Source organism: Ostrinia nubilalis, chromosome 26 (genome assembly GCF_963855985.1).
Source record: "Ostrinia nubilalis chromosome 26, ilOstNubi1.1, whole genome shotgun sequence".
NCBI lineage: Eukaryota > Metazoa > Arthropoda > Insecta > Lepidoptera > Crambidae > Ostrinia > Ostrinia nubilalis.
Window position 1 is genome coordinate 9,063,366 of NC_087113.1, and position 18,990 is coordinate 9,082,355.

The 18,990-nt window shown below is 37.7% G+C and overlaps 1 protein-coding gene across 1 annotated transcript in view; it reads right to left on the minus strand.

Annotated features, from left to right (window-relative positions):
• Positions 1 to 3,459: 3,459 nt before the first annotated feature.
• LOC135084642 (heterogeneous nuclear ribonucleoprotein L) overlaps positions 3,460 to 18,990 on the minus strand; it is a 517,182-nt gene continuing 501,651 nt past the window's right edge. The window contains exons 10-16 of the mRNA XM_063979412.1: positions 15,439 to 15,549; positions 13,089 to 13,210; positions 12,042 to 12,192; positions 9,731 to 9,849; positions 7,523 to 7,611; positions 6,871 to 6,994; positions 3,460 to 4,335 (exon numbers count right to left, since the gene is read on the minus strand). Coding sequence (XP_063835482.1) covers positions 4,332 to 4,335; positions 6,871 to 6,994; positions 7,523 to 7,611; positions 9,731 to 9,849; positions 12,042 to 12,192; positions 13,089 to 13,210; positions 15,439 to 15,549 — 720 coding nt within the window. The 3' untranslated portion in view covers positions 3,460 to 4,331. The remainder of the gene's footprint in view (positions 4,336 to 6,870; positions 6,995 to 7,522; positions 7,612 to 9,730; positions 9,850 to 12,041; positions 12,193 to 13,088; positions 13,211 to 15,438; positions 15,550 to 18,990) is intronic.

Here is an 18,990-nt window from a genome sequence, read left to right on the forward strand (position 1 = left end):
TTGGGCTCACCTCTGGGATCAATTAGACCATTTTTTATGGTTATATAACCAAATAATGATCTCACGTGTCCTCTTTAACAGATGGATAGCGATTAATCTCAACTTAACAGTTTTATACCCATAAAAGTTGGCTCAAGCGTAACTACCTATTTTTTCAAGAAGTGACTCTGGATCCTTCTAAAGACACATTTTTATGGTAAAAACCTTTCCCATAGTGAAATCAAGTTTAGAACTAGGCTTTTAAATAGTGCCAATATTGGTGGGAAGTGGGGATGCATACGTTTGAAAGTGCTTGTCGCGCGAGGTGCGATTTATTTGACGACGAGTGTATTAATCATTTTCCTTCAGGTAAGTACGTCTTTCAGCATCTCTCACTTACCACAAGTTGCAAGCTGATGACAGAGATGAACAGTTACTGTAATGCATTTTCAGAAACTATTTGCGGAATTGAATCACATTGCTCATAATTTAAAGAATTTCTGAATAGAAAAGTAACCTCGTATCAACTTCTATGGCTTGGAACTTGGATTTATAGTTATGTAAGTATAGACAGACATTAAGTATTTTGCAAAAAAATGGGTAATTGATAGATTAGGATATGTATTTCTGCTTGAGGATCAACTACGGATAGGAAGACTGGTTGGTGCTTGAGATAATACTCTTTAAAACACGCCAAAAGAAGTTGGGAATTTGGGATTAACACAAGCTGACGCAAACCAATCTGTTTATTTAACCATATTACGGCTTCAATTGGCATAAGGCGAAGAAAAATCACACAGAGCTATTCCAAAAACATTTTTATTTCTATACAATATACATTCCCGCGGTTCGAGTGCAGCATTTACCTAAATTTACAATTAAACTAGTGAAATAGGTCTACCAGTTTATTGAGCCAGTTTTCATGTAAGAGTCCATTCATGTCCATTCAGTGTAAGAGGGATTAGACCCACTCGTTTTGCCCCCCGCAAATCTTAAAACCAACTCACTAAAATGGAGACCTACAGTAATAAATTACAGAACAAGAAAACATTCAATATTTACATAACTTACAACACGCACCACTTTAGAATTTCAGTTGTATTCACTATTCTTTATTTTGTGCATAATTAATAATTTGCAGTGTTTTTAACTAACAAGTGAAGTGATACAATAAAATATTCGTACAAAGCAGCAAGTCGCCTTTTTTCCCGCCAAAATTGCGCTTCAGAAAAATAGTAGGACGTTGTTGGAGGAGCAAACTAGATGTCGCTAGTAGTAGGTACATTCGAGCTCAAAAGTGAAATCTTTGGTTTTTGGAAATTGAAAATTTAATTACCTTAGCTTAGTTGTAGACAAAGCTGTTGACGAAGCGAGGATTTTTCTTGTAATATAACTCTTTAATAGCATTTTTATCTTCTTGTATGAATAAAAAATACTGTTGTTGTGAGGAGAAGTGGTGAGATGTTTTTATTTGTCAAAAGTTGTGATCGTGAGGCTTTTAGTTTTTTTTTTATTTAATTAATAGTAACGACAACTGCTTGCTATTATTGATGCATATTTTCTGCAGCTTTTGGATGCTTGCTTTTGGCGATTTTGCAGAAAAAAAAAATTCTGCAAATCACCAAAAGCGAGCATTTCCGAGCGAAAAACGTCCCACTGAATGTAATCTAAGTGGGACTAGCGCGGATCTATTTTTTCACTCTAAAGGCACATAAGTAGCTCTTGCCTCGAGATAATATTATGCTTGTATAGGTATCTTGATTGAGGTCTCATGGCCAGCGAGTTTTTGAAGAAGTAAAATTGCATATTTACCAAAAAATAAACAATAAAAGGGCTTTTTGTGCTCAACAGTTGGCACCACTGACGAGTGACAGGACCTTACTCTACAGTGGCGCCAACTGGTGAGTGCTACAACTATAGTCCTCATTGAGCAATTTTTATTGGTTGTTGCTTTTAGCTGAGGCTTTAAAAACTCTGTAAAGATTTAACTTACTGTAAAGGTCACGCAGTCATGTTTTGAAGTGGTTGTGTCGAAATGAAAGAATAATTTGTTGTGTTGACATGTATTTAATGTTTAACATGTAACTACAAGTACCTAAATCCAATGAAAGGTAAGCTAAAATACTTTGAAATAAAAACTGGAACTAAAAAAAAATACATCTTATGTTTATTGTTATTGTAGTGCTGTTTCTTGTGTTATTTTTGATAATCTTTTTAGCTATGCTTCAAATATTTTGTTGTAGTATGTGATTTTAGCCTGCAAAATTGGAAAGTTATAACTTGATGTTTTTTTATTTATAAAGTAAAAACTCTTCCAGTTTTGCAAACTAATAACATGTTAATGTACTATGAGTAAATTAGTGTCGAAATGTCTGTTCGTAAAAAATATTATAATTTAAATACTACGCTGAACTACGATAAAATTATTGTTGAATTTAAAACAATTAATAATATAATCTCTGTACATTTAACACAAACAGAAGTAAGCTATCACGACATCCATGTCCTAGTACTAAAACATTTATTTTTCATTCGAAAATAGTTCTAGAGAAAAAGATATGCTTCTATTTACCTGATAACATTGAATTTTAATGTTAATAATTTTAAATCAGCTATTTATGGAACTATTTAATTGGTGACTACTCACTGTTTATGTCATGAAGTAATGTCTTTTTCTATTTAGACCCAGTTCTTCAAACATCTATCAAAATATTTTTCATTACACTAGTCTACTTCGATACAACAACATTAGTACATTTTGGGAATGACATTTTTAATTTTTATGTTGGCAGGACTGTATTTTGACAGTTGTAAAGTATAATTTGACTCTGTGATTTGACTCTTTCGGCTTGCTGTGATTGGCTGACTTTTGACGTGTCAATGTTTGAAGAACGGTTCTTAGTTTTTCACTGTACATTTAGTATTTTAGTGTCTGTGTCAGTGATTGAAGTACAATGTAGGTAGTTTAGAAAGAGATCGTTCACCTAAGGGCCTTGGACCGAGCGCCATTCCATAAACAGTAATATAGACGATCTACCACAAGAATCACACGATACAAACATTAATCTTAGACACGAGAACAAAAATATATAAATAGATAATAGCGCAATCATGGTGTTTCACATTTATTGACCTGGACCTAATTCTAAATTATCCTTGTGCAGGCTTTTCACTCATTTTCGAGTAGTCGCTAAATTTGTTTTTTTTTATATTTAAGAAAAATTTATAGAAAATCCATACTGTCATATTTTTTCACTAATCGAATATAATTGACATTGCAATGACGCTTACTACTATCCTAAAGAGTGCTAAACTATTTCTTACATTTAGATATTTTTTTGGTTCTTACACAGTTTATTAAAAATGGTCAAAAGAATCGATGACTACTACTTTTCAAGTTTTTGAAATCATGCAAAAATAAAAAAGAAACATGCACACTTAGCTCGGTGCTAAGACTGAAATCAAAATGAAACTCAAATGTGTCTACCTTATACCACAGTATCTTTATTTCTTGTACATATTTCACAACTGTCAAGTTTACAAAACAACCAAATTTTCAAAATTATAACTCGTGCGTCGAAAGTCATTTTCAGTCGACGAACGCACAAAAAGGGAATACAAACCGAAATATTATAACAATTGTCTTAAACAAACTCACAAATTAATATCAATCACTATAACTCACTAAAATGGGAAATTGCAGTACCATCCTCAAAACTCTATTGAAACTAAACTCTTTTTTCCTAGAGATAAAGTCGAAAATTGCGTAAGCCATAAAATGTACATCGTAGAGTGTTTGAAAATGGCACTGGGAACGAATAACTAATAAATTCTAATATTACACAAATAAAATGGGAATATCACTTAAAAGCTATCTAAGCCGCTAGATTTGATAAAGAAAATGCACAACGCATCCAATAGGGCGAGGCCCTGTAACAACAAAAAAGAACAAAAAAAAAGAAAAATAATAATATGGAAATGTAATATGTGTTATAAAATATAAATGAAAAAACAAAAATGTTACTGTGTCTATTCATATATTAAAAAAACTAACTGTTAATGTCTTTATAGAAGTGATCTAAATCACAAAAATGTAAATATAAGGAATTATTAAGACGTTGTCATTGCGAAAAATCTGCCCGGGATTAAATTGGCGCGACTCCAGTGACATTTGTCTTTTTTTTTAAATAGGACGCGAAAGCGTGTCTAAGGAATCGTTTTTAAAGGCAGGGTAGATTTTTCGTGTCGTGCAATGGCAACCCCCTCCCCCCGCAGTCGTGGTGTGGCTGTGTGTGTCAGTGTGTTGCCGTCCTTCTTGATATGTGTTTGTGTGTGTGCGCCGCTCGTCGCCGTTAGCTAGAAGCAAATACGTTAATGTGAGTTTGCTGTTACGGAAACTGAATTTTTTGAGGCGAATATGGGGATAGGTTTATTTTTTAAACAGTTTTTTTTTCTTTAAAAAAAAACCCATATTCGTTCAAAACGTGAAAATGTAAGTACGGATTGTTAGGTATCGTAAAGATGTATGTAAAAAATTCCGAATGAGTAAGAAAAGACAAAAAAAAAGAAAACCAAAAAATGTAGAAGGAAACGAAAATCATAGGGGGATTGAGCAAAATTAGTCACATGTGAGTGATCGAATATTCGAGAAAGACATGTACTAATAGACGTTAAATACACATTATTTATGATTATAGTAGAATTATTTGTCTCCGTGATATGTAATTATTTCGAAGCATATATCGACATGTATTTGCTAAAATAAAATGTACAAATTGACATTATTTCTTGACAGGGCAAGCTGATGTACACCCGTGCACAACTGTACAATCCTATATAATTTAATTTTATACACTACGACTCCCTAGCTCAGCATTTAAGTACAAATCTAAATATCAAGCATAAAGCGTTAAGGTGATTTTTTCACAAAATATATTTAACACAGTTGTGCACGAGTGTACATCGAGTGTACAGATACAATATACACTTTACATAAATCTACATGCTCTTTTTAGCAGATATTTAAATTGACATTCTAGTCATACCAATCCAACGAGATTGTCACAAAGATATGTCATTCCTCACATTTATTTATACATTAAACCTTACTATTGAGTCCATTAAACTAGTCTGATAAAATTTTACATTATTACACACAAAAATTGCGTTTTTATATATTTTTAAATATTTTTTTTATATTGAACATGACACTTGAGTACTTGATTGTACTTTAAAAATCTATTGACGCAAATTAACATTTTTTTAACAGCATATTATGTACATATTTCTTTTTAATTCTCTCTATTTATATAATATGTATATTACAATCTAACATCTTTTAAAAACTTTGGCGTATTATTTGGCTTAGACGAGGCAGAGAAGAAAAGAAAGCAATATGTAATTTTGATTTCCATTTAAAAACTACTTTAAAACGCGGGTTCAAGGTACAATTTCGTTTATATTATTCAAATGCTCCAGTGTCAGAGTTTATTTTTCTAAAAAATGAAAGTTTTTAAGAAAGTTTTGTGTACAAGTCATCTTTACAAGAATAGATAATATTTCGTATATAACAAAGAAGGTATATTATATAAAAGCAGACATCTTATATTTGCTTGTTCAAATTCGTCTAGCAAATCACGATATATATTAGAAAAGTTTTAGAATTTGCAGGCCTATAGACTAACGGATAAATCTATTCTACGTAAAATACGTATTAGGTTTTTTTTGCAGTTTCAAAGCTGGCAACACACATAACACTGTTTTGAATGAATGAAGCTTCAACCACACCAACGCGTAAGACCGCCAACGTCCGAAGGCTTGAAATAAATAAAACTTCAAAAAAACTTGTCTGGTAATAAACTTCAGAAACCTTAAAATAGGTACTTTTATAGAGGTAAAATTAGAGCCACTTTTTAAACGTTTACATACTACAATCGAACCAAAAAATTGGCTGTAGATTTTATCAGGAAGGAGTGGCAACAAACAAATTTTATTCGACAGTTAATAAAGTGTTGCCAGCTTGTATAAACTGATGGTTATTTCCCATAGTGTAAAATGACGCGAATTTTAAAAGTCGATGGAAAAATATAGTACTTTATGTATTACATAAAACGCGAATGTACATTTTAAAATGTGGCAGGGAAATAGTTTAATAGTAGGTATGTATTTTAATAAAATTTCCATAGAAACAACATAATAATTTCCCAGTTACAAGATTTAGGAAAAACAGTTTAAAACGACCAAAAATATCACCTCATCAAAGTATTTTCAAGCAAATATAGAGATAGTCATAATAATTCTATGGTCCCTACTGTACAAGAGTTAAAATATATTATTATATTTGATGAAAACACGAAATATTTAGTCCGTTTTTAAATAAACTTTTGGTAACAACATTTCATTATGCAATAAAATTTTGACTAGAAAAGGTCCGAAAAAGTACAAACTAATTTATAGCAATGAGAGATAATGAGAACTAGGTTACACTACATCTAATATTGCACACTCTAAGTGCACGGCAGTTCAATGGGCAAGTTCAACAATAAATCAATCACGGATATTTTATTTTGATTATTTACAGCCCCAACTCATAGGCCGTTAAAACATTGGTGTATGAAAACGTCAACATCACTAAATTATTACAATGACTTAAACTACAATTTGTGCAAGGTAAAACATGAACCAGCCGTATAACAAAAAAACTACTACGACACAACAGAATACTAAAAACTACTATTAACAACGCAATACGAAACTGGCAACATCGAAGTCCTCCAGCGTTGCCAACCTAATAAAATCCGTCTTAACATTGGTCCAACGTCCCTAAGTCAATTTACATGTCTTTTATACCACTTGCGTATTTATACATAGGAGATTATGCTAATTTCTTACTAGTATTCGTGATCAACGCCGTTGTTCTGTCCGGTAGGGCCTGGGCTCTTGCCTTGGCCCTTCCCTTGGCCGATCTGCCGCGATGAAGAGAAGCACAGCTTCATTATGAAGGGAAACTTGGCGCCTGGAAGAAGTCGTAAAGATTATGATGTTTTGTTTTTCCAAAAACTACTTAGGCTCGTTTGTACATGACCCAAGTTGCATGATTACTTTATTATCAGGTTTTTTAATCCTGAACTCCATATACCATAGAAGGCATGGAACCAACATGGTTTCTTCCACTACATCTTGACTCCAGCATAAAGCTGGGTGTTTTATTCTCCGGAAGTAGTGGATGTGTATAAGTGCCTTGAAAAGGGCGAAGGGAATACTAATCTATACTAAGTAATATTAAAAATGCGAAAGTAACTCTGTCTTTCTTGCATTCACGCCTAAACCACTGAACCGATTTTGATTAAAATTGTCATACAGATAGTTTGAGTCCCGGGAAAGGACATAGGATAGTTTTTATCCCGGTTTTTGAAACAGGAACGCGCGAGATAAAGTTTTTCTGTGGCAGACAAAACGCCACGCGGGCGAAGCCGCGGGCGGAAAGCTAGTAAAGATATAAAAGAATTTGATAATTATGGAAATCTAAGTTAAATATAATCACCTGGGTGTTGTATGGTGGCGTGGTTGCACGCCATGATGGCCATCACCGATTGCGATATATTCTGGAACTCCATCAGGCCCGACGATGATCTGGAAAATAAAGTTTTGGTATTTTTAATATCCCTTAATTTTTTTATTGATACTTATACCACGTAGACTCATGGCCGTTGTGGAAGAAAACAATCTCGAGTAGATGTGGTGTGCGTAGATCTTCCACTTGGTGGACAGACGATCTGGTCTGGTCGTGGGAAATACCTGGATACGAGCAGCGCAAGACCGGTAGTTGTGGAAACATTGGGGGAGACCTTTGTCCAGCAGTGGACGTCTTTTAGCTGAAACTAACGAACGAATCTAAAGTCGCTGACATAGCCCAACGGATTAGCAAGCTGAAGTAGCAATCGGCAGGGCGCATAGTACGCAGAACTGACGGCCGATGGGGCAGCAAGGTTCTGGAGTGGAGGCCTCGTACCCGAAAGCACAGCGTAGGACGTCCACCCACAAGGTGGACCGACGATCTCATAAAGGTAGCGGAAAGGCGCTGGATGCAGGCACGTATGTACGGCTTCAAGGCTCTTTTTCCCATATTTCGCTCTTGTACCGTTGCGGCTTAGCTGTTTTTCACAAATTGATTTTCTTACTCGATATTTGGATTTAGGATACCACTAATGACATCCATTGGCGTGATTTGGAAGTGGTTTGCAATAGATGGCGCTTTTTGCTCAGTCAATTAAAATATATTTTAATGAAACATTTCCTAATGTTTTTATATTGATTATTCTATTTTTTAAATAGAATATTTTCAGTGTTCTGGAAATTGTTTTCATCATGGTTTTTATTAGTATTTTTTATTTATTTTATTTATTTTATTACGTATACAAAACAGGACAATGTCCTAAGCAATACAATGACAATATGAAATAAAAAGCAAAACCAGACATTATCCCAAAGCATGTATATGTTACGGTCAAAGTGATAAATGTGAAAATTATGAATAATCGCCGGTTATTATGAATAATTACCGCATGATTTGGTAAATGTGATTAATATGAGGTCATTTATGTGTGTATAAAACTAAATAGGCGGCTTAGGGGTGGCCCAAGGGCCACCCCCGCCGCACCTTAACCTATTTTTCACTTTAAATCAAAACATTATGTTATAGGCATCATGGAAAAGTAATATTATGCAAGAAACATTCCAAACTCATTATGCCAAATTATATTAATATATGATATCAAAACGTTCAAAAGTTTGGCTGTACATGAGCATATACACAAGATGTTGTTCTCTTTTATGAAATTTGTTAGTACTAAGGTTGAATTATTAAATAATCACTGTTAAATGTGATTAATTTATCACTTTTACCGCGACTGTCGGTAATTATTCATAATAACCGGTTATTATTAATAATTTTCAATTTATCACATTAACCGTAACATATACACAACATGGAATATTGCCAAGCAGTTGTTGTAAAAATCATGCAAATGAATCTAAGCCTAAAACTATTACAATTTTATTAAAAATATAGTTAAATTAATGTTACAGTCAGTTAACATTTTCTAAAAGGATGCTAATTGTTGACTTTTTGAATCGAGGTAAATTATCATTAAATATATCTATTTTATTGTGATTAGAAACTGTGATTTCGTTGTACAGGCGACACATTCTTACAATAGGATTGAAATAAGAAGTGTTGTTTTGGTAAATCTGAAGAGTGAAGGTGTTTGAGAATGGACAACGAGATCTGGGTTTAATATTCAAATTGATAGAGGAGAGAAGACTAGGGGAGTCTGTGCGTGAGTTTATAATTTTAAAAAGCTGCACCATGTCGTGACACTTACGTCGAGTCTCGAGGGTCACGACGTTAAATTTCATCAGTCTATCGCTGTATTTTGGTAAGCTTCTACTAAGTCCAAGCCGATAACAAAGGATGCTCAAGAATCTCTTCTGGATACTTTCGATTAGGTTGGTGTGAACTGCATAGAATGGAGACCAAACTGATGAATTATATTCCAAGATAGTTCGTACAAGGGAAAAATAGAGGCAAAGCAAACTGCGAGGTCTTCTATTTACTTTTTGTAAGCGGCGAAACGAAACGTCTCGCGATGTCGATGGACTCGCGACTGTCAGTTGAGCTGTCAAATCATGCCAATAGATGTCGTTAGTGGTCTACAAGTTTCCTATAATACCCGATGGACAGACGACTCACCTCTCGCTCTTGAGTGGGAACTTAGAGATGGTATGCGGCGGCGCAACCCCGTAGTCCTTGAACACTTGAAGAAGCTGGTCATCCGACACGTCAGGCGGCGTGTTGAAGAAATGCAGCACCTGGAGACGATGGATTTTGAACTTTATTGCATTATAGTAAGGTGTGAAATCTAATAAGACCTATGACAATGCCTTTTGGGACTGTCCTGTGACACTATTCTATAGATGACCCACGCTGAACTGTCCCACCAAACTCAATGACAGGGGGGCGCTACCATCGTTCAACTATATGGTTTCCAACATGGCAAAAATCGGAACCAGCGATCCGGTACTGACGGTGGCGCCCCGCTGTCAATGTCATGGATAGGACAGTTCAGTATATTGGAACTATATGACAATGGCCTATGACACTGTCCTATGACAGTGCCCTATGACCATACCCTATGATACTGTCCTATGACAGTGCCTTATGACACCATCCTAAAACAAATTAATAGAGGACATTATGGATAGATTGTTATTAACAAACAATGTGCAATGACACCGTCTCATGATAATGCCCTATAATGGCCCTATCCTATGACTTTGTCCTTTGACCATGCCCTGTGACTATCTCACGGCTATGTTCTGTTACCTTCGAGGGGAGCTGTATCTATGCTAGGGGGTATGGGTTGCATAGGGATGACACTGTCTTATGACATTGCCCCATTCACCGCCTTATGACATTTTCCCATAATAGTGTCCTATGACTTTGTCCTTTGACTATGCCCTATGACAATGTCCTATGACAACGCTCTATGACTGTGTCCTATGACAATGTCCTATGACAACGCCCTATGACTACGTCCTATGACTATGTCCTATGACAATGTCCTATCGCTATGACCTGTTACCTTCGAGGGGGGCTGTATCCTGTTCTTGTGTATGGAGGCGGGCGTGAGGAAGCGGTTGTTTTTGTTCCCGACGTAGTCCTTGAACGAGGGGCTCTTGTCTGCTAGGGGGTAGGGCTTACATATGGATGACACTATTTTATGCCAATGCCCCATGACACTGTCCTATGACCCATGACAATGCCCTATGGTCCTATACTATGACTTTGTCCTTTGACTATGCCCTATGACAGTCTTTCCCAAAGTGGGCGATAACGCCCCCTTGTGGGCGCTGCAGGCTTAAAATGGGGCGGTAAGAGACCCAGAAAAAAAATCGGGACGTTGTGTAGAGGCTTGGGAGGCGTCATCTACTAAGAGGACTCTTAGACACCGACTGAGCTTGACTACAAAAATGGGGGGCGCTAAAAATAATTTATTCTCAAAGTGGGCAGTAGACTAAATAAGTTTGGGAACCGCTGCCCTATGACAATGTCCTATGACAACGCCCTATGACTACGTCCTATGACTATGTCCTGTTACCTTCGAGGGAGGCTGTATCCTGTTCTTGTGTATGGAGGCGGGCGTGAGGAAGCGGTTGTTCTTGTTCCCGACGTAGTCCTTGAACGAGGGGCTCTTGTCTGCTAGGGGGTAGGGCTTACATAGGGATGACAATATCTTATGACAATGCCCCATGACACTGTCCTATGACCCATGACAATGCTCTATGGTCCTATCCTATGACTTTGTCCTTTGACTATTCCCTATGACAATGTCCTATGACAACATCCTACGACTATGTCCTATCGCAATGTCCTGTTACCTTCGAAGGGGGCTGTATTCTGTTCTTGTGTATGGAGGCAGGCATGAGGAAGCGGTTGTTCTTGTTCCCGACGTAGTCCTTGAACGAGGGGCTTTTGTCTGCTAGGGGGTAGGGCTTACCTAGGGATGACACTGTCTTATGGCTACCCCATGACACTGCCCTATGACATTTTCCCATAACAATGCCCTATGGTCCTATCCTATGACTTTGTCCTTTGACTATGCCCTATGACAATGTCCTATGACAACGCCCTATGACTACGTCCTATGACTATGTCCTGTTACCCTCGAGGGGGGCTGTATCCTGTTCTTGTGTATGGAAGCGGGCGTGAGGAAGCGGTTGTTCTTGTTCCCGACGTAGTCCTTGAACGAGGGGCTCTTGTCTGCTAGGGGGTACGGGTTACATAGGGATGACAATGTCTTATGACAATGCCCCATGACACTGTCCCATGACAATGGCCTCTGACACTGTTCCATGACAATGGCCTCTGACACTGTCCCATGATAATGCCCTATGATCCTGTGAATCCTGTCCTATGACTTTGTCCTTTGACTATGCCCTATCCTATGACAATGTCCTATGACAACGCCCTATGACTACGTCCTATGACTATGTCCTGTTACCTTCGAGGGGGGCTGTATCCTGTTCTTGTGTATGGAAGCGGGCGTGAGGAAGCGGTTGTTCTTGTTCCCGACGTAGTCCTTGAACGAGGGACTCTTGTCTGCTAGAGGGTACGGGTTCATCACCTCTGATAGGTACGCTTGCTTTGAGAACCTGTAGAGAAAAAAATATAGCTATAGTCTGGTCTGTGAGCACGTAGAATTTTGTCCAATGACCCCAAGCTACCCATCCTTATCGCTCGCGTGTAATTATGTTGCTATCGCGCTCGCACACTCACTGCGGGCGCCCGTCGCACAGTCGCGACAGCAATATAATAACGCGCGAGCGATAAGGATGGGTAGCTTGGGGTCATTGGACAAAATTCTACGTGCTCACAGACCGGGCTTTAGTATTAGAAAATTGACTGAATTTAGTGGTCTAAAGGGTGAGGTCATATGTCAAAGTATTTTTTGCGAAAGTTAGGTTTTCGAATAATAGGCTAGTTTCCTAAAAAAAATTTTTTAGTCCGTCATGTTTAATATCAAAAAATATTGGACACATATATTTTTTTGTCAATGTAACAAATAATTACATAGTCAAGGTGCGTTGAAGTTCCGCACGACGTCACAACGTGCGGCACTTTTATGCAAGCATTGACGTCACGGGCCTCTTCTTATGAACTTTGGCGCGCTTTATCTCTTTAAATTTTCATTAGTTTGAAAAAGTGAAAAATACGTGTAGAGTATTTTTTGATAAGTTAACTGACGGACTAATTAAAACTCTTGCTTTTTGACCCAGGAAACATCCCTATTACTTGGGTGTTGGGTATTCCAAAAACTGGGTTGTTAGGTTTTTGATTAGCTAGGTTTTCGAATAGTTAGGTTTTCAGATAGTTAGGTTTTCGTATTGTTAGATTTTCTGTGAGTTGGGTTTTCGTAAAGTGACGCAATTAATGGATGACCTTTATCATAAGTATAATACAATTTATCTTAGCTAAAGGGGTTAAGGGGTTAAAAAGAGTTAATAAAATTAATTACTAAAAATAAAAGCTTGTAAAATATCCTACTTACGCAAGGGTCAACGTGTAATCGCCAACGGTGACATTGTTAAGGTTCTGCACGCATCGCTCCACAGACACCGGGTCGCCCATCTGCACCATCGCTGTGCCTTCTTTGGTCTTCAGAAACTTTATCTGGAAGTTAAAATGATAAAATTATTCTTCCGATGTTCGCATATTTGTCCCTTATTCGCCTTTTACGAGATAGAGAGAGAGGAAAGAGTCGAGGTGGTCTTATTCTACTTTGCTGGAACCACACGACTTAGTAGTTATGTAACCTTCAAGTAAACACATCTAATGGTAGTATGTAAGCTCAGCAGGTTCTTCAAAATACCAGTGACCTGCCAGTTAAAAGAAAATGAAGGCAGCAACTCACGTTCTAATGATTTAACCACACCAACGCGTGCAGGTCGCCATCGCGCCGGCGCGATCACTGCGCGATCGTGGGGAAATGACAGGTCGCGTGAACTGTCAGGCCTCAGCCTCGAATTTAGCGGGCAGCGGCGCGGGAGCGGGGCGGGAAACGCAGACCCGTTCTCGAAACAAGCGGGCAGCTCGCGCGGCGTTTTAGCAGCGAACTTCAGGGAAGTGTTGTGTTCGGGGTTGTGTTGTCGAGATATTTGTTTTTATTCGTAAACGAAATGTCTGAACAACGGCGACAATTTTATTTCGATTCAAATTTATTCCTAACACTCGATTTATTGTGGGCAAAAGAAGGAGTGCGCTGCCCGCTCCCGCGCCGCTGCCCGCTCGTTGCCCGAGGCTGAGGCCTCATGGGTCGCGCGACCTGTCATTGGCCTTGGCGATGGCGATCTGCACGCGTTGGTGTGGTTGAAGCTTTAGTCTTGATGGTAAACGTGTTATTTTTGTTAAAAATCCACTGGTTATTGAATCCACTAATTTAAAAAAAAGTTCAGTGGGTCTGCCTCGATATTGCTGGGGTGACATGACAAAAGCTTTAACCACACCAACGCGTGCAGATCGCCATCACCGACGCGATCAAAGGCCAATGACAGGTCGCGCGACCTATGACAGTTCACGCGACCTGTCTTTTGGCTTTTAATCGTGCCGGCAAAGGCGATCTGCACGCGTTGGTGTGGTTGAAGCTAAAGTGAATGGCGAAATCTTCTATTGAAGCCCGATAGACACGCTTTCGGTCGCTCGCTGAGCCATAGGAGTAAGTAAGTAAAAAAATTGGATTAGTCATCAAAATGACAACTTCTCAAAATGACAACCGGGACGCAAAATGTCCACAAATAATCGAAATATCCGAAATAGACATTATTATGAGAAGTTGTCTTTTAGCGAAGTTCACATTTTAAGAAGTTGTAATTTCGAGAAGTGGACATTTTGCATCCCGGTTGTCATTTTGATGACTAAGAGTAGGCGCACACCGTTGATTTTTCGTCGGCCGATAGTTTAGTCGGGCAGTTGATCAGTATGGGCATGTATGGGAGTGCGCACACTACGCCGATTCGATTTGGCCGATTCTTCATACAATTTATAAAATTTTATAAAAAAAAAAAAAACCGACTCCAAAAAACCTACACTAAAAAAGTAGAAAAATAATTACTAATTACCTACTTACTTATTAGGACGAATTATTAATATTTATGTAGGTATACCATGATTGATACTTCTGGAGTCGGTGCCAAGATTATGAAACATGTAAAGTTTGCCTGCACCGACTCCAAAAGTATCAATCATGGTATACCTACATAAATATTAATAATTCGTCCTAATAAGTAAGTAGGTAATTAGTAATTATTTTTCTACTTTTTTAGTGTAGGTTTTTTGGAGTCGGTTTTTTTTTTTTTTATAAAATTTTACTTATTTCTTGCTTTTTAGTTAACTAATTATTACCTTGATGTTACCACTGAAGGTAGGCAGTACATTGAGACCATATTCTTAATGTATATTATAAAAAAGTTCATCCCCAATTTTCCACCCTTGGGGGTGAAATATTTTCTTCAAATTCGCATGAAACCACCCTTTTGATAATACCTATTCAACAAAAAAATAATCGTTCAAATTGGTTCATAATCGGCGGAGATATTGCGTATAAAAAAGTTCATCCCCAATTTTCCACCCTTGGGGGTTGTTTTTTTATTATTAAATTTAAATGGGACCACCCTTGAGGTATTACCTATACGCTGAAAAAAGATTTGTTCAAATCGGTTCATAATTGGCGGAGTTATCGCGTAACAAACATAGAAAAAAAAAAAAAAAAAAAAAAACATACGGGTCGAATTGAGAACCTCCTCCTTTTTTTGAAGTCGGTTGAAAATCGGGCACAACTATCGGCCAACTAAAAATCAACGGTGTGCGCCTACTCTAAGCCAAAAAATTACGTAACAACTTACCCTAACAACATTCCCGTATAAACAGCACAGGTTGAACAGCCGGTCGGAGTTGACGGTGCTGGGGTCCAGCCCATACACCATCATCACCGCACCCTGCTGAGGCGGCCCGCCCTGGAAACAGGGGGGATTTGTACACTATGTGGCAATATGACTGTTACTTCGATAGTGAGTGTAGTGGAAGTTAATAAATGAAAAGAGTGGACTGTATAAGATTAATTGTCTATTCGGTATTTTACAATAATATCGAGACCGTTTAGTGCAAAGTCGTTGAAGAGAGTGCGTCAGGATCGTCTTTATCGATGTTCGCTCGCGAACCGAACATTGCTCGTTGCTCGCACGCCGCCCGCGGGCAATGTCCGTGAGTAGACAATGACGATTTGGCAAAATATTTTTCACATTTCAGTCACATTAAGTCAAAATATTATTAAACTTCGTTTCTTTTCAACCAAAAGATGTAGGGGAAAGTAGTACGAGTTGATCCCCTGGGGTAAGATGATCTTTTGCGATTGTGCTGAAACCACTAACGTCATTTAGTTTCTTTCACTGGTAAAACATAGCTCTAGGCACCTCCCCGCTTCAGTCAAATCGTAATGGTGGCGTGAGCGATACATCGAATTTGACGAGAAAAAAGAAAAATTGTGTACTTCTGATCTAAAATAGGCATGACTTTGAGCTTATGTTACTTTTATTCAAACAATGTTAAATGTAATTACTGTTGTCTTTAGGCTTTCTATTAGGTTTAATTTTAATATTTTGGCCATAAAAACGTGGCTGCGTACTTGTAGATTATTGTAGCAAATATTTAACAAAAAGTGGGACTTGGGTCAAGATGATCCCTTCCTATATGTACGAGATGATCCCTGGGAATTAAAACAAAAAGTCAATGGAGTAGGTAAAGGGAAGCGAAATAAAAGAAAGAGAACTTCATATAACTCACCTGACTCTGAAGAAGATGATACTGAGTGGCTGTACTGAACAGAAAAGTTTTCAAGCGATACCAAGGGTGAAGGATGGATAAAATGTTATGCATGTGGAAAATGGGGCCATAAAGCATGTGCTGGGGTAGAGGGTGATGAAGCAGGTGAATTTATTTGTGATATATGCAACACAGCTCCAGCCAAAAAGCGTTTAAATTATTTAAACGCTTTTTAGCAGGTACCAAGAAAGAATAGATTATTTTCGTTATTTAATTCGTAAATGTTTTTCTTTTCTAACTTTTTAACGATTTGTTCGCATAATTAGGTACTCCGAAAGGATTACAACCAGAAAAGAATAGATCATAGAATAGAATCATAGGGATCATCTTACCCCTACCTGGGGGATCATCTTACCCACAGGGGTGTACAAGATGATCACTTTGTAAGGTTTTTCAAAAAATGAAATATTTTAATGAAACCTCAATTAATTTCTGGTTTTGAGTATAAGGAAAGTTGGATAGATAAATATACTAGTAGTAATCGTCTTTATTTTTGGTTTTCCTTGAAAAATATGTATTTTACAGCGATTCCCGCTTAAGGGGATCATCTCGTACTACTTTCCCCTACTTAGTAGGTATTAGTCTGGTCGCCGAACACGTAATTATATTGCTGTCGCGCTCGCACACTTACTGCTGTAGCCAATGATATTACAGAACTATAGATATGTTACGTTCATAGAAATTACGATTTTAATCCGTGCCGAGCTATTCCAAATTGCACACATTGACAAATGTAAACTGATAAGTGAAACAAAACATACGAAATAGCACGCAAATGAAAGAGATAGCTATAGTTTTAACGATTCTGAACTAACTAATCTATGTCCGCAGCGCACGCATCCTTATCGCTCTAACGTCAAAACAAGATCGCTTTCTCTTTCTTAACTTGAACATGGCGCATGGCGTCTTGATTGTTTGCATAAATAATTGAAAATATAAATACTAAATAATTTTGCATAATCACATGTGGTAAGAGATCCCTTGTATTTTGTTTACTTTAGAGTCATAATTGGTACACTTTCGAAACACACACGATGGCATTTTTTATTTATTTTGGTAAGAACACAGGAACTTACGGTGTGGTACGCACGCGATTGCGCACGACGCAGGCCACACGAAGACTAAACACAAGACGTCCCAATTGGGACGTATTTGAGTATTCACAGCGCGAGCGCTTATAACATATCTGCTTTTGTTATTATATAATATCATTGGCTGTAGCACAGTCGCGTCGCGACAGCAATATAATTATGCGCGAGTGATAAGGATAGGTAGCTTGGGGTCATTGGACGAAATTCTACGTGCTCGGCGACCAGACTTTGGACGTAGCTGGATCTCCACAACGACCGGTGCTGAACCACTGTAGTTAAGAATAAAATCTTGGTTGGACCTGGTGTCATTAAAATTGTGGAAATCCTTAGGGGACACCTTTGTCCAGCAATGGACTTCTGGATGAAGAACCGAATAAACGAAATTGTGGAATGAAACGAGATGGACAGATATGTAAAATCGAAGCAAGGGGTTGGCAAACATTTGTAATTATTTATTTTACACTATTTTAGTCGTATTCAGATGAACTATCTGCTGAATCCATACGAGTATTATCTTTTTCAGTAGAAGAAGAAAAATATATATTTTTTTAAGATTACTAATAAACCCATCAGCCCCTCGTGTTACGAGTGGGTTCACCATAATAGTCGAGTGGCGGTGGGATTCGAACCCGCGTTCCGCGGATCTCGAGTCGGTCAGTCTGACCATTCACCGTTCGGCTATCGTGGATTTAACTAGCCTAGACAACGAAAGACAGTCGACCGTAATTGCAAAAAGCGAAATATTTTTTTAGAGCACTGTGGTTAGTGCCTCAACTCTTATTCCCAGAACACACGGTGAAACGCAATTGCAACGAAACTGAAACTTCTAGTGTGCTTCTAGTTACTTTTGAGTTGCATCTAAGTTTCTGCCATAGATTCCGTTGAAGAGACCACACATGACTCGACCATTTCAAACCGGTTTCAAACCCGTGTGTTCTGGGCCTTAGCACAAAATATAACAGAAGGTAAACTCCATACTAAGCGCGCTCGAGCCACGCACACATAGACACCGCTCACGTACGCGTTATCAAGACTGTCTTGGACGAATGCGAGGCGCGACTGCGTTCTCTTGAGTGACGCTGCTCACGCGTTTGTGAAATTATTTTGTAAGTGCGAAAATTAGTGAACAACAAAAAAGGGGTATTATAACATTTGTTAAGTAGACGGTTGCTTACACTGAACATTAAAAACTAAATTTTCGGTTTTTAAACTACCAGTTGATTCCGGGAGGTAAGTAAGGTATTTATTTGTATTTCAATAGTTCATTTTAAACGTTGACAAATTGAAAGCCAACTCAATTATTAGGAATATCGAATTGTTTTTTAAAGAAGTTTTAGGAATTATTGGATAAAAGTGTCAACCACTCAACTACATAGGTACTACTTCCTTCTCGTGTATTTGTTTGCAAACGATTACTATAATAACGTACTAAACATAACTACATAATTATACGTGGATATCTGTTATTGTCTTTCTCTCATAGTA